The sequence below is a fragment of the Solenopsis invicta genome, chromosome 4, assembly GCF_016802725.1.
Source record: "Solenopsis invicta isolate M01_SB chromosome 4, UNIL_Sinv_3.0, whole genome shotgun sequence".
NCBI lineage: Eukaryota > Metazoa > Arthropoda > Insecta > Hymenoptera > Formicidae > Solenopsis > Solenopsis invicta.
Genome location: NC_052667.1, coordinates 115,739 through 137,187, shown reverse-complemented (window position 1 = coordinate 137,187; position 21,449 = coordinate 115,739). Strand labels below are relative to the sequence as shown.

The following is a 21,449-nucleotide window of genomic DNA, read 5'->3' as shown; positions in this document are numbered from 1 at the left end:
CTTTTTACCATCATCAGTGCAATCCCAGCCAGACTGCGTGGCTAATCTAAGTTAAGTGGTCGTTAGAGACGCAAAGGAATCTTGAAAATAAATCCGCCAGTTTTGGTGACGTTGCAGTGGTATATCATAAAATACGCATCATTAAAATAAGTTTGTCATTTGTTAAAGATTTTGATATAGATAATTTATATCGCTATTATTAATTTTTTCATACGTTTATGTATTATTATATTTTTTATAAAAAGTTTGTACATGTATAAACGTTAGATTATATTACTTTATCAGTACGTTTGTCAAATTCATCAGAAGAAATATTTTCTAAAAGAAGTTTATCTAGTTTTTGTTTATTTTGTTTTAAATTTAATTAATATTATAAAATTTTACATTTATAAAAAATTAAATTATTTTATTATCCAAATGAAAAATACAGATGAACATTAACCTATGACATAGTAGCACAAAACGTACAAAATATGAGGATTTTTACTGGCTTTTACTTGTTGTTTTTCTCTTATCATTCTCTTCATTCTTTGTAATTTATTAAAAAAATAACTATGATAAATACATGAATCTTTCTTTAATTTTTATCCATGTTATTGAATTACCATCAACGATCTAGCAGAGAAAATTGCCATTATAGTGGGCTTAACAGTATTTGTGTTTTTTACGCGAGGTTAAACAGCGACAGTATATACGACAATTATTAAGAAAGAGGCGTGTTGAGCCGGGCATTTATGGTTCATCGACTGACCTCTCACATCGGGAGTAAGGCCCATTTCTCAGTAAGAACCATTTAATTAACTCTTCGCCAATCTCACGGAGAATTCTACGATCGTCAAATTTCACGTACGACTGCTATGTCTTTAGTAATATCAAATTCTAAATTGTGATAATCCTCGACATAAAATGTATCACAATACAGGAATTAATTATTGTGATAATTTATATTACAAAATAATTTGAAATAAATTTCGTAGCATATAAAATAGTATTTATATAGATAAAAACAAAATTTTACATTTACTCTTCTATATTGTATTATTTCTGTTATTAATTTTAATGGCAGATTTGTTTAATTTTAAAAAGAAATTAATTCAATAGAAAAATAACATGAATAAATTTCTATATATGTTTAACTTCTTTTATATGTTTAAAAAACAAAACGAATTTGCTATAATTGCCGCAAATCGCTACAACCGCTATAATTTATCGTGTCATTGATGTAACGATTGATATAATTATTTAACTGGTTAAATTATACACAAAATATAATTATGAGAGGAACACGATAAATCTGTGTTTCACATTAAATTGTATACAATTATATTATGCCCTTTCCTTTATTCTTTTGTTTTTCGATTAAAAAATACCTGTATTAATCAATCAAATGTCAAATACTTAATTGTTAATATGCTGAATTATCAAAAGATTTCATTACCAAATGAAATCGTAATAAATCGTAAATCATAATTATTTAATTTTAAAAAAGTTGTACGAATATTTTCTAAAGAAATAGATTGATGCATGAAATTGTAATAATATTCCGATGTGATATCAGTTTTATAATTGAGAAATTGGATTTTAAAAGCAATACAAATTAAATGATAAAATGCACATGCAGTTGCACTTTTTCCACGAGAGCAAGAAAATTAACAGTCTCTGTTGCTAAATTATTGAATTAAAAAAATACATGCTTTAAATACGTTTCGTTATGCATGAGCTGTTTCCATTTTGAGGAATTAAAGTGCCTCGTGTGGCGAAACCACCACAAGTACTATTGTTACCCACGAAGCTTAACTGTACGTCGCGCGAAGATGATTCTTCGGAGGCGGAGGCTGCAGGTAAACAAGGGGGTACTTAACGCGAAATGTTTCCCTCGTACTTACGTTCTCACGGCAGGCCACATCTTTTGCGCGACCCCGGCTGCGACCTCGTGATACTTATAGACTTTTTCGCGCTGCACAAAGTGCGACGCGCGGCATGGAGCGAGAAGACGCGACATAACAAATGTATCTTATTTGATCTTGTTACAGCATCATATAAAATTAAGGCACGGAAGGCATCGCCGACAACACGGTGAAAGTTATCTACCCAGCAGCTTTATACCAGATACGGATGAACCTGAGAGAGGCAACTGGGGACCATGGTCGACACCCAGCTCCTGTTCGCGCTCCTGCGGTGGCGGAGTTGCCCATCAAACCAGACAATGTCTCGACATAGAGTGAGATATTATACTTTATGAGCTTTTTTTACATCATCGTTTATTTGTTACCACTCGATTCGTGTTAAAACGTCGTACATACGTTTACGTTCTAATGTATAATTTAGAGCAATATCAAACGAGAGATGGCTTGGAGACGAGCTTGGTACGTACAGTAGAAGAAAGAATATCTTAATATCTTTCTCGTAGAATTCTCATAGAAATGATATCGCTAGATGTTTCGTAGGACATTGCTAATTGATTTTTTTTTAATTTTTATGACAAATTCTTGCTGGCAAAAAAATGACCAATCTCCACATGATACTTTACGAGATTATATTTTAAACAAGTATATGTATATATATATTATGTTCTTTCGCAATTCTGACTATATATAAGTATTGCATAAAAATTATTATCAAAATGTATCAACTGCTACGTTATTTTCATAAATGCGCTTACTAAAAATTTGTAAGGCATGTAAGAAAATTTATAAGTAATAATTCATTACTTAAAAATTTATTTTTTATTGAATTTTTTTTTAAAAGAAGCCATTTCGCCTCGTTGAGTTTCTCGCTATCCTTAGAACTCGCTGCAATGGTATGCCCAATTGAATAGAGATTGGAGATTAAAAGCGGACACAAACTTGTAAAGAATTTAATCAAGTCTCGATCTGCAATAGATACTCAATGTAATATCGTATAAACGGCAAGTTGAATAAATTACTTATGCCAAAACGTTGATAAAAGTTGTATATTATATAATTTAGAACAGAGAAATTTTAATAACAATGTAAAAAAATGTTTATTGAAGAAACATAACAATATCTCTTCAATAAACTTTCATTTTCTTTTTTAATTTAATTTAATTATTGATATAATTTAATTATTGACTTTTCTTTACTTATATAAAAAGAAGCAATTTTTTATGGGAAAGTTGCAAAAAAATAGAAATTTTATTTTAAAAAACTCATAAAATTAATAAAATCACGATAAAAATCATATGTAATATACGAAAATGCAAAAATGTCGACCAAATCTTATTACAAGTGCATCGTGTGTCAGCTGCGATTAAATTTGGGATAAATCAACAAAACTTTTCTCCTAGCACACGCTAACGTAACAGATCCATCGTAAATCCTTCTTATCTCGAAACTAAGGGAAGATTAATCGTAGGCACTTATACGTCTCCTAACGTCACGCTATCTCCGGGAAATTCTCACAATTTCCCATCGCAAAGAGGAAGCGCAATTAAAGTTGGTTTTAACGCGCCGTGATTATACAGATCGAGTAGGAAATCGGGAGAGGTGCGACCGATCGACGATCGACATTGTACCAATACTAGCTGAGATAGGCTCATTGTTAATGGTATAGTATGAAGCTTGGAAAGCGAGATAATCATAACGTGAAAGTCTGCATCGCATCAAGTTCTTCACATTGAATGCATCGTGTCACAGGTCACCTGAATGTATGAGCTATGATTTAACGGCAAAGGAAAAACACATTATTTTCACGATGATCTTGAATATACTTTTCGTTTCGGTAATCGATACTTTCAATTAAAATTTGTGAATTAATCATAAATCAGTGGAGAACACGTTGCTATATGTATATGTATAATAATTTGTATTTTCTTGTATATATTGTATATCGTATTAATATTAAAAGTAATTCGATTTAAAAGAAGCGATCTTGTAAATTTCTAGCTTTTATGTACTATTAGTAAATTTTTAATTGTAAAACTTGGAAAATGTGACACAATGTGATTGCATGTATAAGTATAAACCTATTAATAAAACACTGCATGTAACATAATTCGTAACTATATAATATAGACTTTGTTGAAAACCTTGTTCTAAAATTCAAGCAAAAAAGATATCTATTGTGGGAGGATAAATTTTTAAATGTTGAATCTTCATGCGAAATAAATATGTAAGCAAGATACTATAGAAATTTATTAAAGCGGTAACTTTTTAATCTTGTTCTGAGGAAACTTTGCACTTACACTGAATATTACAACTATAATATTATAATTACGATTAATGCAAATATATTATACTTGAGTATTATATAATATAACACGGGAAGAGAAGCTTAATTTAATCAATTAATAAAAAAATTTAATGTTTAATGTTTAAGAAGATTTACTCTTATAGTAATAATGTATATCCCTTGCTTATAAACTCGAGAAAATATTGATAAACAAAACTTGAGATTGTAATGCTCTTTCTTTTTAACTTTAGGCGTTGTCATTTATCACAAAGTAATAATATACAATTATTCCATAATGTTGCAGTGATAGTGGTCATGACAAGTGCACTGGTGCATCCAGGCGGTTCTTTTCTTGCAACATTCAAGTGAGTACAAAAAATTAATAATAACGCGATTCTTAATTATTTTATACGTTGGAAATTCACTCATTGTGATTGCACGTTGTCTTTCGCAACGCGCTAATAATAATAGCTAGAAATTGTAAAAAGATTCCGTCATGGGAATACTGCGGATTGTCCGAGTCTAATACAATCAGGAATTTGATTAATTGCCTTGTAATAGCTAGTGATTTATGCGATGTGCTTTAATAGATCGAGTAGTCTGACAGTCTATTAACAGACCTTGGGGCAGACATATGATGCGCGTTTCAATTACTCTCATCTGCAAACTAAAATTAATGAAATTGAAATTTGCGTTCTCGTTCTTTTCTTTCGCGTTTACAATTTTGAAAATTTAACGTTGTTATAAATATTGCATTAAATAAAATAATCCATTCATTAAAGTCATTAAACGATTCATCAATTGATAAAAAAATTACGATTAATCTACAAGTCTTGTATAATTTTAAAATATAAGATATTGAATCCAAGTTTAAAAAAAATGGAATAAAATGAAAATGCCAAGAGATATTATAAGCAAGTTTTAAAAAATTTATAATCACCTGCTCATATTTTCATTTCTGTTGCTGTAAAAAGATCATGATTAATTAATTACAATTGGAATTTGTCACGATGTCACGACAATGTCTATGCGCTTTATGAATTTTCTGTCATTTAACTCGAATCATTTAATGGCGAGCAGAAAGAAAATTATTAGTAGAGAAATATAACGTGTTACTGTTACGCAATTACAAGACTATTACGTAAATCTCTCTTCTAAAACTGACACAACAAGAATCTATCACTTTATATTCTAAATTGACAAATTGTCATTTTGATGAGTTTAATAGAATGCAAGCGTATGTATATAATTTCAATATTTAAAATATTTTTAAATTTATTACATAATACTAAGTATATATAATTGATGCAAAATATTAAACATGCAAAACACAAATAGTTTTGAACAGTAGAAATAAACATTAATGTCATTGATTTTAATGTATAAGCATTTCATCTAATAACGAAAGCCTATCCAAAATTGACCAATAAAAAATTGATATTATTTAGTTATTGGCTAAAATTGTGATTTTGTATTAGAAATAATATTCGTTTACGAGAGAATTCCATTACGATCCCAAAATTTGCTTTACGATACGATATTCTATATGTATTGAAGTACTTTTGAGCATTTTTTCAGATTTTAAAAAATTAATGTAATTTTTTATTTTTGTATTTAAAACTAAAAAATTGATTTTTTAATACTATTAAATTTTTCATTCTAAAATTAACGTTTTTATCTAAAAGTATGAAAAAAAATCCAAAAAGAATTATGTCTATAAAAATGTTTTAATTTTAGCTACAAATAATAAATGTTAAAAAAAAAATATTTCGTGAAACGTATCTTTGATGCAAGGCATATAATACTTATTTTTTTATCATCAACCTTATTACAATATGTCCACTAATATATTTTCATTATCATTTCAAAAATTTCAAGCAATTTATTTTTAGGTGAACCCCTTTCACGTGGAATACCTCATATATATTACATCAACATGTTTTGTGTTAAGTTTTGTATGTTCTGTGACGAACAAAAAATTCATAAACGGAAGTCTATTACACGGTATTGACTTGCGAAGCATTAACTTTGTTAGAGTTAGACGCTAACTAGAACAACTAGCAAGGTACATTGGTATACATGCTCTATATTAGATGCTATTGACATCTATTTCCTAGAATAATAGTAGAGAAAGAGAGAGAGAGAGAGAGAGAGAGAGAGAGAGAGAGTTACAGCTTGTAAAAAATTATAATTGCACTTGTTATAAAAATTACATTTAAAATTATTTATATGTGATATTTTATACATATATATGTATTATATACACACATATACATACATATATATAGTTACATCTAGTTATACATAGTTGACTCATAGCAACAATATTGTTGACTTATAAATCATTTAATATAATTATTAATCAGATTAATTATCTTATCGTCATTTCAAGAAACTTATGTATTGTATATTACTATTATTATTGTATTTTGTTGATCGTATACATTTATTTTTGGGGAGAATTATTTATTTTGTAGATAATACCATATGATAAAAATTGCAAGAAAAACTCATTTGAGGAATAAGTTATAAAAACGCTAGCAGACATTAAAATAATGAATTCTTTTTGCATGTAATACTTCTACGTACTTTCAAAGAAAAAGTTTTATTCTCGGTGGAAAATAAAAATTGCTATTAAAGACACTATATTAAGAACATATCAAGGAATGCGACAAGATATAGATCTGCATCAGAGATGAGATATTACTTCCGTAAAAGTTATAATTTAAATTATTCTCTCTCTAGCATTCTCAAAGAAAAATTGTTGGAAAAACTATTCGTTCAATTGACGGTAACGCGGTTAATTATAATTTCTTATAAATGATTTCTTACAATTGATATAATATTCGTTACTTTCGATATCGTTTTCGAATGGTCTGACAGTCATCTAAAATTTGTTCTTTTTCTAATTTTTGCCACTACTTTCTCTTTCCCTTACTATTTCATGTGACTCTGTCGCCATTTTTTTTTTTTTTTTGCTGGCCTTTCATTCCGTTCGCAAGAAATCTTCCACTATAAATTCTACCCTGTATCCTCATGCGTGATACCGGTCTCGCTGGAGTATCTTTTCTTCGTTTTTGCTAAGGTTCCACTCGATTTATCGACATTACTTGCCTCACAGATCTGCCCCCCACGAAGCGTCCACTTCTGGGTCATTTAATTTTTGCGAACTATTCATGAAATAGCACAAGACGCGTTCACTCATTTTATAATGTTAAATGAGAATAAAATTTCCAAGTCTATCAGTATTGTCACTTAAGTTACTTAAAAGCAATTGATTTAGATATTACTTAAAGTTAGTCAAGAATAATTCGTAACAAATTTTTAATTGTTAAAATCGACCAAGGCATAATAAAAAAGTGAAAATAAAAGTTACATATATATTATGTCATTTACTATTTACATTTACTTTGTATCAAATTCGATAAATAAACTTTTTAAACTGTTTATACTTTTTTTACTACCGCAATATATAATATTAAGAAAATAATACATTTTATGAGATAAGATGTTCGGCAAGTTAAGTTGACCTAACGGAAAGAATACCGTTAGCCAGAAAATAGGAACATTATACTAATCCTGTAACAAAGATTCTTTTGCCTTCGAGCGACATTTTTCTTCGGTCTCTTGACAGAGTGATAATATGTTCCTTGTAAAAAGACGTTACCTTTTAATTTGTTTTTTTTTTAAATATTGTACTAACTGATATTTATTCTGACGCAAAGCTGCAATATTTCTCAACATACTCAGCACAAAATATAAAATTTTGACAGAAAAATATATATTTCATTTATTTCTTTAAATTTTCGTTTTGTATCACAGAAAAAGTTATAGAGTTTTTATAATACAATTGATATTTTTTAGTAATTAAATTAGAATTGCCACGGTCTTTTTGTTTGTTATCCGCTTGATATAACAGACTATCAAATGTTTTAAGTTAAAGTATGGTTCATGCACAAAAAATTCCATTGAATTAAAAAGTCTTTAATTATACTTTTTTTCAGGAATGTCCCGGCGAATCGAAAGATTTTCGTGCAGAACAGTGCGCAGAATTCAACAACGTACCTTTCGAAGGAGTTTATTACGAGTGAGTATTTCGCTCTCTTCCTCTCTTCCTCTTTCTCTCTCTCTCTCTCTCTCTCTCTCTCTCTCTCTCTCTTTCTCTCTCTCTTCCTCACATAACTGGTATTATGATTATCAATGCCCACTTGACTAAGAATTTCGACGTATTCACAAAACAAGATTTATTGTATCGTGACGGTGATTTATCGTAATCAAGCAGCGGTGTTGTAATGAAAGCTTCTATCAAAATTATGATCCTCAAACGCATTTCTTATTAACATAGAACGGGACAATAAATCTTTTATTTGCTACAATAGATGTTTGTCTATCGATGACAATTGTTAAATACAAAGAAATTAAATAATACAAAGGAGTGACTAATAATCCTATCTGATTGCACTGAAAACGATGGATGATTTAATTATTATTTAATTGTACATTATTATTATTTATTTTTTACAGTTGGATTCCGTACACTGGAAGTCCGAATAAATGTGAACTAAACTGTATGCCACGAGGAGAACGATTTTTCTACAGGCATAAAGTTGCTGTGACCGATGGCACTCCTTGTGAATCCGAAAAGAACGATGTTTGCGTCGAAGGCAAATGCATGGTAAATTATAATGATAATGTAGGTTTATATTAAATAATAGACTTGTGATTATCCTAATAGCACATGATATTACACGAATATCCATTCTAGAATACGTATTCGTACGATAGTATGTGTTGTTAGAGAGTGAGAGAGCCATGCAATTAAATCAAATAAAAAAATAAAAATAAACCCAAGTGTATTGTAGAATTTATTATTATAAGTTTATTTATTATTATATATTATTGTTTATTATAAAATTTATAAATTATATAATTTATTATACATATAATTAAAAATAAGATAAAATAAATATTTTTGAGTAGCACGTTGGATGCGATATGATGCTGGGTAGCGAAGTCAAAGAAGATGCGTGTAGAGAATGCGGTGGCGATGGCTCGGATTGTAACACCGTTACCGGCTTATTTGATACAGATGATCTCCAAGTGGGTAAGTTATGATTAATTGTGATAAATATTCATAAATAAAATTAATAACAAAGTGTCTACAACAATTTTTTGCAAAAGATCAAAATCATTTCTGTTTTGATGTGGTATATTTTAATTATTTTCTATTACTTTATGAAGCTATTTGTAATTTTATTAAATATTTATATTAACTATATATAATATTTCTCTGCATTAAAAATAGAAAAACATTTTTTCAGGTTATATCGATATTTTACTTATTCCTGAGGGTGCAACTAATATTATTATAAAAGAACAGTATCCATCCAACAATTATTTAGGTGAGTATAAATAAGCCGTATGCTAATAAAAAAACTTGTATAAATATCAAAAAGTAAAATAAATGTATGCGTAATAATGTCATAAATTTAATCCTAGCTTGTTAAACCAGGATACGACGTACTTTGTGCAATTTTTTACATTGCTGTGATTCTTTTATAATATTATCTGAATACTCGGATTGAGATTCAAAGAAGAAACTTTATCTATAGATACGATAAATTTGCAAGGACATTTTTTTGCAAAAGTTTAAAAGATACCTGGTACTTTTATATGGATAATTCATAAGTTTTTAGCGTTTTGGATAGCTCTTTATTTTTTACTAAATATATGTTTACTGGGTTTCAAATAGTATAAAAAGACATAAAATTGTAGAATTAAAAAAAATTACTTTAATGTATGCACATTATTACGTACTTTCGTAATACTTTTTTCATGTTTTGAAAGTTATAGGCGCAAACACTGTAAAACTTCTGAGACTATTTGAGATTTATGCTTCTTAATTATATTTATGTATACATATATAATAATATTTATTTATTATAACCATTTTATATTATTCAAATATTAAAATTTTGTTCGTTAGTTGTAGAATCATGATTTGTTGACTTTTCAAAAATGTCGATTCTCGATACTTCAAATAATTCAACTTTTTCTGGAGCGATTTATAATATATTGTACTATGTTTTTTATTAATACAAAGGGAGTTAATTGAAAACTACATTGGTTTTTTGCTTCAAGGTTAAATTAAAAAATTTGTGATAGTCATTTTTTGTGAATTTTTGTAACATAATTTTTTTTAACAATTGTAATTACCTGAAAATAAAATATTTTTGAATTGAGTCTTGCTTATCGTCTTCCTTATCCGACTCTGAGATCGGCTATCAATTTCAAATATTTTGAGTTAAAAAATATACTTTCTGTTCAGAGTTGTTCAGAGCGTGACAAAGTTACAGGGTTCTATAGACCCAGCTGGTACGGCACGGCGGGGAAGATAAGTAAAAATAGATATGGCAAGCTAGGATTAATTTTGATAATAATTTGAAATTAATAAATATAATAATTTAAAATCAATAAATATAATTATTATAATAAATATAAATTGTTCAACAGTTTCTTATTCGAAATATTCTTGAAATTTGTTAATTAGCCATACGCAACACAACTGGATATTATTATTTAAATGGCAATTGGAGAATAGATTTCCCGCGCAGCCTGCGCTTTTCCGGCACGATCTTTCATTACGCTAGAGATCCTCAAGGATTTGCAGCACCTGATACCATTACGGCTTTGGGACCTACAAATGAGCCGATTTATGTTGTGGTTTGTATCGATTTTCTTTTGCTAGTAAAATATTCAGAATAAAAAGGATTACGTAGGTATATTAATGACAAACTGTTTTTCTTTCGTAGTTGTTGTACCAAGATCGCAACGTGGGAGTGCATTACGAGTACAGCATACCCAAAAAGTTCTCGGCTCGTACTGATCCAGATAGTTATACTTGGGTAACCGATGAATTCTCAAGTTGCAGCGCTAGTTGCGGTGGAGGTATTATAAAATTATAAAAGTATTTTAAATTTTCACGAGTTGAATATTTATTATTTATTCATTAAAATTTATTCTTTCCGTTGTCTACTGGAAGCAACTGTTTTTCTTCCCCGTAACAGTTGAATTAATAATTGCACTTGAACGAGGACAAATTCGTCGTTTATCCATTCGTCTAATTTTTAAGGCTATCAATCGAGACGGGTTGCCTGTGTACGAAGACGCGATAATCAGCCGGTGGACGAAAGTTTATGCGATCCGCAATTGGAACCGGCTGACACTCAAAGCTGTAATGAAGAACCGTGTTCGCCTCTTTGGATAGAAGGCCCATGGTCAACTTGCACCAAACATTGCGGTGAAGGGGGTGAACAGACTAGAGAGATTAAATGCGAGCAGGTCATCTCGGGTGGAATAGCTTCCGTAGTGGACGATTCTCAATGTCTGGAAAAAGTCGGACCGAAAGGACTTACCAAGCAGGAATGCAACAAAGATGTGGATTGTCCACAGTGGCACGAAGGGCCCTGGAAACCTGTAAGTTATCGTATTATCACGCTTGGCAATATTAAATTACAATTTAATTATGATAAAAGGAAAACAAATTTTTTTCTAGTGCGATCATATATGCGGACCTGGTAAACAAACTAGAACAGTCACATGTTACAAGAAAGTGGATGGCAAGATTCAAGTGCTAGAAGATGGGGCATGTGAAACGGAGATTCCCGAACGTGAAAAAGCTTGCGAGTTGAGACCTTGCGCTGGTCTTGATTGGATTACCTCGGATTGGAGTGGAGTGAGTTCCTTGAACCTACAAATGACATTTTTATTCATTAAACAGATTAACAAAATTATCTTTATACTTTATATTTTTTAAATTTTAAACAAACAAATATAATTTGAGAACCTTTTTTCGATAGTGCGAGGAAAAGTGTGATCTCATCAAAGAAACCAGAACTGCCTATTGCGCTATTCAAGATGGCACAGTTTATCCAGACGATTTGTGTGATACAGACAAAAAACCAGAATTGGAAAGAGACTGTGAAAAACCCAAGAGCTGTGATTTTCAATGGTTCACTTCGCAATGGAGCGAGGTAAACAAACAAAAATTTTTTTTGCGTTTTTTTTTTAACTAAAAATGTACTTTTAAGTATATAGATGTATGTACATATATAATAAATTGGCTAAACGTTAGTCATATTCTCTGAATTAAGTGTTCTCATCGAGGCGCGCTTTGAATCAAATGTATGCCGATACAATATTATTTTATCTTCATCTTTATTAATATTTCGATAGTGTTCAGCAAAATGCGGACATGGCGTTCAAACGCGCAAAGTGTTCTGTGGCACTTTTAACGATGATATCGTGAAGAAGGTTTCGGATGAAAATTGTGATCCTGAAAAGAAATTTGAAAATATCCAAAATTGTACCGCTGAAGAACCATGCAAGGGCGAATGGTTCGCAGGACCTTGGAGCAAGGTTTGTCTTTAGTCTTGATTTATTTCTGAACACTCGTAAAATTCTTATTTTTAGATAGACTGCCTTGTTTAAATTTACCATTGTGGTTTTTCATAAAACTTTATATTATATTATATTATAATTTAGATTTATTAATTTTTTTGTGTGAAATATGTAATTAACAATGTCATCGATCATTCTGTAATTGTTGCAGTGTTCGAAGCAGTGTGACGGTGGCGATATGACTCGTAAAGTAATTTGTATGAAGGACAACAGGACTGTATCTGTGAGTCAGTGTAATGCTGACAGCATCATGTTCTCTACAGAAAAATGCAATGATCAGCCTTGCGAAGAAGGTAAAGGTTTAATAATTTTGGATTTTACATTTTTAAATAAAATAATTTAATATTTAACACACAGATATGAAATTAATAAACAATAATAAGTTAAATACGGACTGACAAAAATGTCAAACGTAAGGTTAGCAGACCTATGTTAGTCATTGCGGTTTTTAGTGCTAAATAATAATTGTTTTACAATTATTTTTACAATCTTTAGCCGATTATTCAAACTGTGTGCCGCATATTCGTTGAACTTGAAACACAGTCATGAAGCTGAAACATGTAATTTTTAATGCTTCAAGAGCATTTATAAAATCCTCTTTTTCCCGAAAAAAAATTTTAAATAATTTTACAACTTTTGCGAAAAAAAATAACGCTTTCAGGTTTCGAATCTGGATCTCTCGACATTGGACGTGCGGACGTCCTACTAATTTGACTACCGAGGTATATTATATGGTGATATTTCTCCCAATAATATAAGTAAAATAAACGTTATTTTCAGACGTGCAATAAATAATTATAAATTAAATAGAGACTGATAAAAATCTTAAAAAAATTTTTTTCAGGAAAGGGGGGATTTTATAAATTCTTCCGATTAATATTACATAATACCTAATCCAGCTCATGACTATATTTTAAGTTTGATGAATATGTGGCACGCAGTTCGAATAAGCCGGAGAGATTGTAAAAATTAAAAATTGTTATTCAAAAACTAAAAACCGCTGTGACTGATGTAAGCCTGCTAACTTTATGTTTGAAATAAATACTTTTTACACAAAAGAAAAATCTAATTTTAAAAAAATAACAAAGTTAAAGATTTATAATAATAGTGACTCTACACAAGCTTAATAAAGTTTAATAAATATATTATTTAAATTTCTCTGTTTTTAAATTTATTTAATTAATATTATTTACTCTCTAAAATCTTTGGAGTGGAATCCCACTCTAAAAGTGTGAAAATCCTGCCAGTCTTGATAAAGAGTGGCAGGATTTTCACACTTTTAGAGTGGAATTCCACTCTTTTAGATAAAATTCCACTCCAAAAAATTTAGAGAGTATATACTATTAAAACGTATTTTTATAAACAAAAATAGAAAAAAAATATACAAACTTTTTCTTATCTTTTCTAAAAAAAAATATGTACGAGATACAAGTGAGAGAAAAAAAGAGATACATATTAATACATAATCCACTAACAATGTAAATTATCTTATTTGGAAAATAAATTCCATTTGTCTATATTTATCTTCCTGAAAATCTCTTAGATGTCATTTTCATTACCAGAGATAATAAAGAGTGTATTAACCTTTGCTTCATCATAACGCAGGATACGTGATTTATTATGACGTAAACCTTTTCATTATAGGCTAGGAGCATAAAATATTGAATATGCGTAGAACAGCAGGCGTGAAAATAATGAGGTTCGTGGTATTAAATTTAAATCTTAGCACTTACCATATTCTAAAGGGCAACACGAACCATCCACCATGAATAAAATATCACTCATTCTCTGTAGCACGGAAAATTAAGTTCCTCTGTGCTTTCGAAACTAGTTAACGATAAATAGAGTGCACGCATAGAATTCTCCAACGTTACAGGAATATTTTCATGTGCATATCTTTAAAGAACATTTGCTAGGAATTTAAATTATAATTTATGTAAATTTAGTATTTTGTTAAACGCAGGCGTGACACCTACAGATGACGGGTTAGATGGGAAAACGATAGGCGAGGAGGAGGAAGAGTGCGAGGAGGAGGAGGAGGAGGAGGAGGAGGAGGAGGAGGAGGAGGAGGAAGGAGGTGCCGCTAAATTTAATATTCCTGAGGGGGTAAGTGAAACTAGGTCGTCTCGCACTTAATCAAATATTAGATGCGATTAAGTTACTTGGTAATTTGGTTTCTTCTTATTGTGCCACCGTTTCAAACTGCAGTCGTCTCGGATTTACGAATCAAATCAACCTTTCCTTATGCGCGGAATAATCTGGTAACGCGATTCTCTCCTTCGATTTGGCGTCTCACCGCGAGGATCGATAGTTGTAACACTGAAGCGTCTTTTCTCTTTTCAGAAAGCGACAATGGACAAACTAATCGAGCAAACGGAAGCAACGTCTCTGAGTTCGCTATTTACCGGAAGTGACATTTACGATACTATGTTTAGCGATTCTACGAGAGGCGATATATCACCTTCCGAATTGGGTAGTGGTGAAGGTAGCGGTGACGACGAATTTACCATGTTTGAAACTGACTTTTTCACTGATAGCACTATCAATACTGCTGTCGAAGAGAGCGAAAGTCCAGTTAGCGAAATTACGAGGGAAGACAAAATTGGCACAACTGAATTCGGAACAGAGGTAACAGAACAGTCGGACATTACCGAAGAAACTGACGTAACGCTCGAAGGGTCCGGTACAAGCTCTGAAGAAGGATCTGGCGCGAGCACACCTACGGATGAATTTACTCGAGAAATTCAAGTTTCAACATCCGACGGTACGTTTCTGTCAAACATACTTGTTACAGTTCCTAAGACAATCATTATTATTGTTTAATAAATAATATTGTGAATCATTTGTGTCGTTGATAAAATCAGTCTTTCGTATCAGCGATATGTATTTATTAATTTTTTTTTTTTTATGTTGAATCAGGAATGACGGAACAATCGACGGATTATTCCGTTACCGTTTCTAGCGAATTGACTAGCAATGTTGATACCGAATCTACCGATAGTAAAAGTTCAATAACAACAATCGAATCGAGTGGTACGACGACAGATACAAGCGAATCGACCGATACCGATGTCACCGCGATTTCTTCCACAACCGAGTTGATAGAAACACAGACAACCGATACAGCGACTGAAACGACCGATTCTACAGAGACTGAAACAACACCGACTACCGAATCCACAGATACGACAGAGTCAACGCAGTCTCCAAATACATTATCTTCAGAGACAGAGACTACAATTACGGGGGAAACAGAAACGACTGAAAGCGAAACCTCCGGTAAGTTTTAAATCTTGAAATCGTTTAACATGGTTCTGCAAATGTCGTGAGTTTATTATTCACAAATTTAAATAGATGAGTTAGAATTTTTCAAAAATATTTTTTGTTTGAGTTTTTCAATATCTTCATCTTTAACGTAAAAATACATATTTTTATTGTTAATATAAGTGTAAATTAAAATAATTTTAATTATCGGTAAATCAAAAGTGGAAAACAGTAATTTATTATTAAGTGATAATATCTCGCAGAAACAGCAATTGAGATGACATCCACAACCGAATTAAAAGTACAAGGGGAATCTGATTTTGGCTCGGAAGAACTAAGTACCGACGCTACGATATCGTCGAGTCAAACAGACGAAAGCTACAGTACAATCAATAGTACGGAAGACACTACTGTTTCTGAGATAAGTCCATCGAGTGAGAGTGAAACTGCCGGTAGCGAAATAACGAAAATAACTGAATCGGAACAAACTACGGACTCGGGAGGGACAAGCGAGTCCGAAATTAGTACGGAATCAGTTGAGACGACGGGATCCGGACTGACTACTGAAACTAGTGATATTACGACCTTAAGCCCGACCGTTGAATCGGACGCAACAGAATCCAGCGAGTCTTCCGTCACGGTTTCTACGGAGACTACCGAGTCAGCTATGACAACCGAGTTGGGCACAACTTTGTCAGGCGAAACGACTGAATCGTCGTCGGCTGTCACATCGTCCTTCGAAACAACAGTATCCGGTGAGACGGAAATAACGTCCTCCACGATCAGTGAAGAAACTGATCTTACTGAAAAGACTCATAGTAAGTAATTTCGATAATAAAACTGTTTTTTTTTTATTTTTATTTATTTATTTTTTATTTATGTAAATTTGTAATTTTAGTCACAGAGATATGGACCACCAGCTTCCCAGAAACAACGATACACAAACGGCAATGCAAACCAAAGAAGAGCTGCAAGAAAACGCCGTTTGGATGTTGTTACGACAATATCACCGCTGCTCAGGGACCATTTGGTCAAGGTTGCCCAACACCGCACACGTGCAACGAGACACGATATGGTTGTTGCCCCGACGGCGTGTCACAAGCCACCGGCCCCAAGAACAGAGGTTGTCCGGATTCTCATTGTAACGAATCACTCTTTGGTTGTTGTCCCGACGGTGTTACTACAGCGCAAGGCAATGATTACGACGGATGCAAGAAGCCATGCCAAGAAACAGAGTTGGTTTTCATAAATATTTTTATCCAGTAAACGTTTTAAATGTATAATCTTATAATTTACTTGTGTGCATTTAATCGCGTAGATTTGGATGTTGTCCAGACAATGAGACTGCAGCTAGTGGAAAGGCTTATCTGGGATGTTGTAACATCACTGAGTTTGGTTGTTGCCCAGGTGACGTTAAAGCCGCTTCAGGTCCTAATGGCGAAGGTATGTACTATTTCATCTCTCTGCGTAATATAAATTGGCGCATGACATGGGCGCCGCGCCGCGCTGCCAGAATTATTTGCGGGAAAATACCTTCAGAAGAATTGAAATTCGTGCGTCAACTGACGCAAATGAATGGCGAGGATTTTCACTTATGGTTAAAGCTTTAGATTGACAAGAATAGCGCAATTCTTTGATCTTTGCCACTGACGAGGTATTGTTGAAGACGGCCGACCGTCTAATAATACGATTTGTAAATACATTGAGTTTCTATTCAATTGAAACAATTATATTCTATATTACGCAACTTTTTCTTTTCCTCTGGAATTTTCTCCTTCCCCACTTATTTGTTATTTCATAAGCCAGGGGGGTGTCCCCTTGTTCCCCCCTCTCGGCGCACATAATCGTATACGTCTGTGCAATACGATTATGCTATATATTGCATGTTTGTATAATATTTCCTTACTTGAATTTTTTTCTAAAATCAGATCTAGTTATATTATGCGTTTTTATTATACATATTTTCGAATGCTTCAAATAATAATATGTTGTGATAAGGATGCGAGGAAGAAGTCACTGGAACGGAGATATATGAAATAACAACGCCATTTTCACGCGAAGATTGTGCAAACAGCACTTACGGTTGTTGTCCCGATGGTATCACTATCGCAAATGGCGTCAACTTTGAGGGATGCGGAGTCATTAATGTCGAAAACTGCAGCGTGTCCTACTTTGGATGTTGCTCGGACGGTGTTTCCCCTGGTTGGTTGCGTAATAATAAATAAATTAATATAATAAAGTTTATACGACATTAATTTTGAAAGTAGTTAATTGCTCGCAAAATTTACTGAATCGAAAAAAGCAACTAACATCGCATTGTCGCGTTATTACATCTTGAAACTCATTATTAAATGTGCAAAAGTAGAATTTTGTAATTCTACTTTTGTAGAGAAAGTGTTATATAAAAGACAAATAGCTTTTTACATGTATTGTTGCTATTTTTTTATCATTGATAGATTTTATGTCATTAATCGACCGTTCAATAAATAATTGGAACGTATCGAAAGAAACTGACGATTCTTGAAACTAGCCGATTTTGAAATATACATTATATACGTTTTAATATTTTGTTATTTCCAATTATTTCCAATTTCCATAGCTCTCGGACCGGATAACTATGGCTGTCGCATGCCATGCCACGACAGTGCTTATGGATGTTGCGAAGATGGAGTAACGCCAGCACATGGACCGAATAACGAGGGTTGTTGCTTATCGACTCCGTATAAATGCTGTCCGGATAATATTCTACCAGCTCGCGGACCAAACTTTTACGGTTGCGGCTGCCAATACACGAGATTCGGTTGCTGCCCGGATGATACGACAGCGGCACGTGGACCGAACAACGAGGGTTGTGGCTGTCAATACACACCTCACGGTTGCTGTCCGAATCGGTTTACTCCCGCCAGCGGATCCAATTTCGAAGGATGCCCGTGTTACACTTACCAGTTTGGATGCTGTCCCGACGGCATTACTATCGCCAAGGGCTCTCACGGTCAAGGTAACGGTCTATACATGTACGATCCGTATATCGTACAATCGCACATGTACATACATAGATAATATTTAACTAATTGTAAGATAAATGTTAAGACTCGAGCGAACTCAAGTCTCAAGCTTAAGAAGAGTAGAAAATTATGAGATGAATGTTTGTACACAGGTTGCGGATGCGAGAACACGATATACAAGTGTTGTTCGGATGGTAGAACGCCAGCTAAAGGACCAAACTTTGCGGGATGCACCTGTGACGCGTCGCAATACGGTTGCTGCCCAGATGGAATCGAGGAAGCTCAAGGAGAGAACTTTGAAGGTTGCCTCACCGTACCTTCGATGCCTGGTGCTGCATGCGGCTTGAAGAAGGACAGGGGCTCTTGCCGAGACTTTACGGTCAAGTGGTTCTACGATACCGATTACGGTGGTTGTTCAAGATTTTGGTACGGAGGCTGCGAGGGTAACGAAAATCGATTTAAAACACAGGAGGAGTGCAAAGAAGTTTGCGTTCAACCGAAAGGAAAAGGTAAACGTATACGTATATTGTGCATTATTTTGCGCAATAGTTAATGGTTGCGCATATTACACTTTTCTGCAATACATACATACATATATATATATATATATATATAAGATTAAAAGAGAATCAAAAATGATAAACTACTTAATTTGATAGTTTTCATTTAAAATATTGCATAAAAATTCATCATTTATACATTCCTATTGATTTATAATAAAATATTTTTAGCTGCTTGTTTCTTACCAAAAATCGCTGGTCCTTGCGAAGGATATCATCCAACATGGTATTACGATGCCGGCAGAAAACAGTGTGGTCAATTCGTCTATGGTGGTTGTCTCGGCAATGCTAACAAGTTTAAAACAAGGGAAGAGTGCGAAGAACTTTGCGTCACACCGGACGACATCGGTAAGCAAGGTTATCAATAACGACGTATACTTGTGATTGTTACATTCTTATTCTAATTATTCTGCTCTTCTGCTTAAATATGTGTATTTAAATAAATTCTACTTTATACTTGTACTTACTTTACATCCCCCAAAAGAATCACACGTAACATCACGACGTGTGATTCTTTTGGGGGATGTAAAGTAAGTACAAGTATACGACGTGGTGACGTGCGAATGATTCGCTTTGTCACAGAGTGATGTCTTTGTACCATCTATGATATTATGTGATTTTTTGCTACAGCGGATTGAATTTAATCTAATATTAGATAAAGCGTAATACACTTGAGAGAATTTATGAATCAATTAAACAGCTAACAGTTGCAAATTTATCATTTAAATTTATAGATCCTTGCGAACAGTCAAAAGAAGCAGGTCCTTGCGCAGGTAATTTCACAAAATGGTACTTCAATCGAGAAACGCAGACTTGTGAACAATTCATATACGGTGGTTGCAAAGCGAACGACAACAACTTCCCGACAGAAATCGCTTGCCATCAACAATGCTTACAGCCAGGTCGAAGGAAAGGTACGTTTCTTTATCATTATTCCTATTGTTGTTTTCTATTGCTTTTTTCATGTGCATTAAAATTTCATGTATTTTATATACAAAAAGTAATTAGTTTATCTACACGATACTCGTCTTAAAATATAGTTTAAAATTACTTTAATGAGATATTTACTTAATATCTATTATTTGATAAATCTTTGCTATCAATGAGATACACGTAATTTTAATAAAATTGATTTTAAATGTGGAGTAATTAATTTATAATAGTAACGATAGTTTTATTTATACGAAACGCTGGAATTTATATTTTTTGACTTAATATTTCTGACAATGATAATTAACTTAACAAATTTTACCTAATATTCACTTAATTTATTGTAGATGTGATCCACACTCGTTTGATACAATTGATAATGTATAACGTATGAATTTTTTATGTAAATTTTATTCAGATATTTTAGATTCCGTTCAGATATCCGATTTAAAAGTTTATTCAAGTTTTATCAAAAATAAAGGAAATTGTTATTTTATACAAAGAAAAAATCTGTCAGATAATATCTAAATAAAACTTAACATAAGGATAAGATAGTAGGGTTTGCCAAATTTACTATGGACCGCGACCCCTTTTTCGAGATGGCAAACATCCACGACCCATCTAATTTTAATATAAAAAAATATGAGAAAAAGTAGGATAAATTGATTATTTTTATTTGCACTCTTATTTATGCTACTTTAATCATTCTACTTTTTAATTTCTCTAATGTAGACATAAGTAGAGGTATGAAGATGTGAAGAATGCACTTATATCTGTTGATGATAGTCGTTTAACGTCGACAGCGAATTTTCATGCACGAAGAGTTGGTTTATTTCGAAATTTAGTGATTTCTATTGTCACTTAATTTTTTGCGATTCACTAATGAATCGCGACTTATACTTTGGTAATTTCTGTGATAGGAATTAATATCTAAAAACTTGATAATAGCTACAATTTTGACCATATGAAAAATACGAGGCAATCAAAATACCGCGGTCGATATATTCCGGTTTCTTTTTAATTGTCTCATGTATAATAT

The 21,449-nt window shown here is 32.3% G+C and overlaps 1 protein-coding gene across 5 annotated transcripts in view; it reads left to right on the top strand.

The window, feature by feature from the left end:
* The window catches only part of LOC105195836 (papilin), an 85,484-nt gene that overhangs the window by 51,320 nt on the left and 12,715 nt on the right, over positions 1-21,449 (top strand). For all 5 annotated transcript variants that reach the window (XM_039448639.1, XM_039448641.1, XM_039448640.1 and 2 more), the window contains exons 3-26: positions 2,034-2,221; positions 4,496-4,556; positions 8,196-8,278; positions 8,716-8,866; positions 9,172-9,295; positions 9,513-9,593; positions 10,742-10,914; positions 11,004-11,139; positions 11,324-11,667; positions 11,747-11,926; positions 12,051-12,224; positions 12,427-12,609; positions 12,803-12,944; positions 14,615-14,757; positions 14,995-15,415; positions 15,571-15,930; positions 16,179-16,733; positions 16,814-17,150; positions 17,234-17,358; positions 17,914-18,117; positions 18,515-18,913; positions 19,073-19,429; positions 19,652-19,828; positions 20,215-20,394. In XM_039448639.1, coding sequence (XP_039304573.1) covers positions 2,034-2,221; positions 4,496-4,556; positions 8,196-8,278; positions 8,716-8,866; positions 9,172-9,295; positions 9,513-9,593; positions 10,742-10,914; positions 11,004-11,139; positions 11,324-11,667; positions 11,747-11,926; positions 12,051-12,224; positions 12,427-12,609; positions 12,803-12,944; positions 14,615-14,757; positions 14,995-15,415; positions 15,571-15,930; positions 16,179-16,733; positions 16,814-17,150; positions 17,234-17,358; positions 17,914-18,117; positions 18,515-18,913; positions 19,073-19,429; positions 19,652-19,828; positions 20,215-20,394 — 5,278 coding nt within the window. The remainder of the gene's footprint in view (positions 1-2,033; positions 2,222-4,495; positions 4,557-8,195; positions 8,279-8,715; positions 8,867-9,171; positions 9,296-9,512; positions 9,594-10,741; positions 10,915-11,003; positions 11,140-11,323; positions 11,668-11,746; positions 11,927-12,050; positions 12,225-12,426; positions 12,610-12,802; positions 12,945-14,614; positions 14,758-14,994; positions 15,416-15,570; positions 15,931-16,178; positions 16,734-16,813; positions 17,151-17,233; positions 17,359-17,913; positions 18,118-18,514; positions 18,914-19,072; positions 19,430-19,651; positions 19,829-20,214; positions 20,395-21,449) is intronic.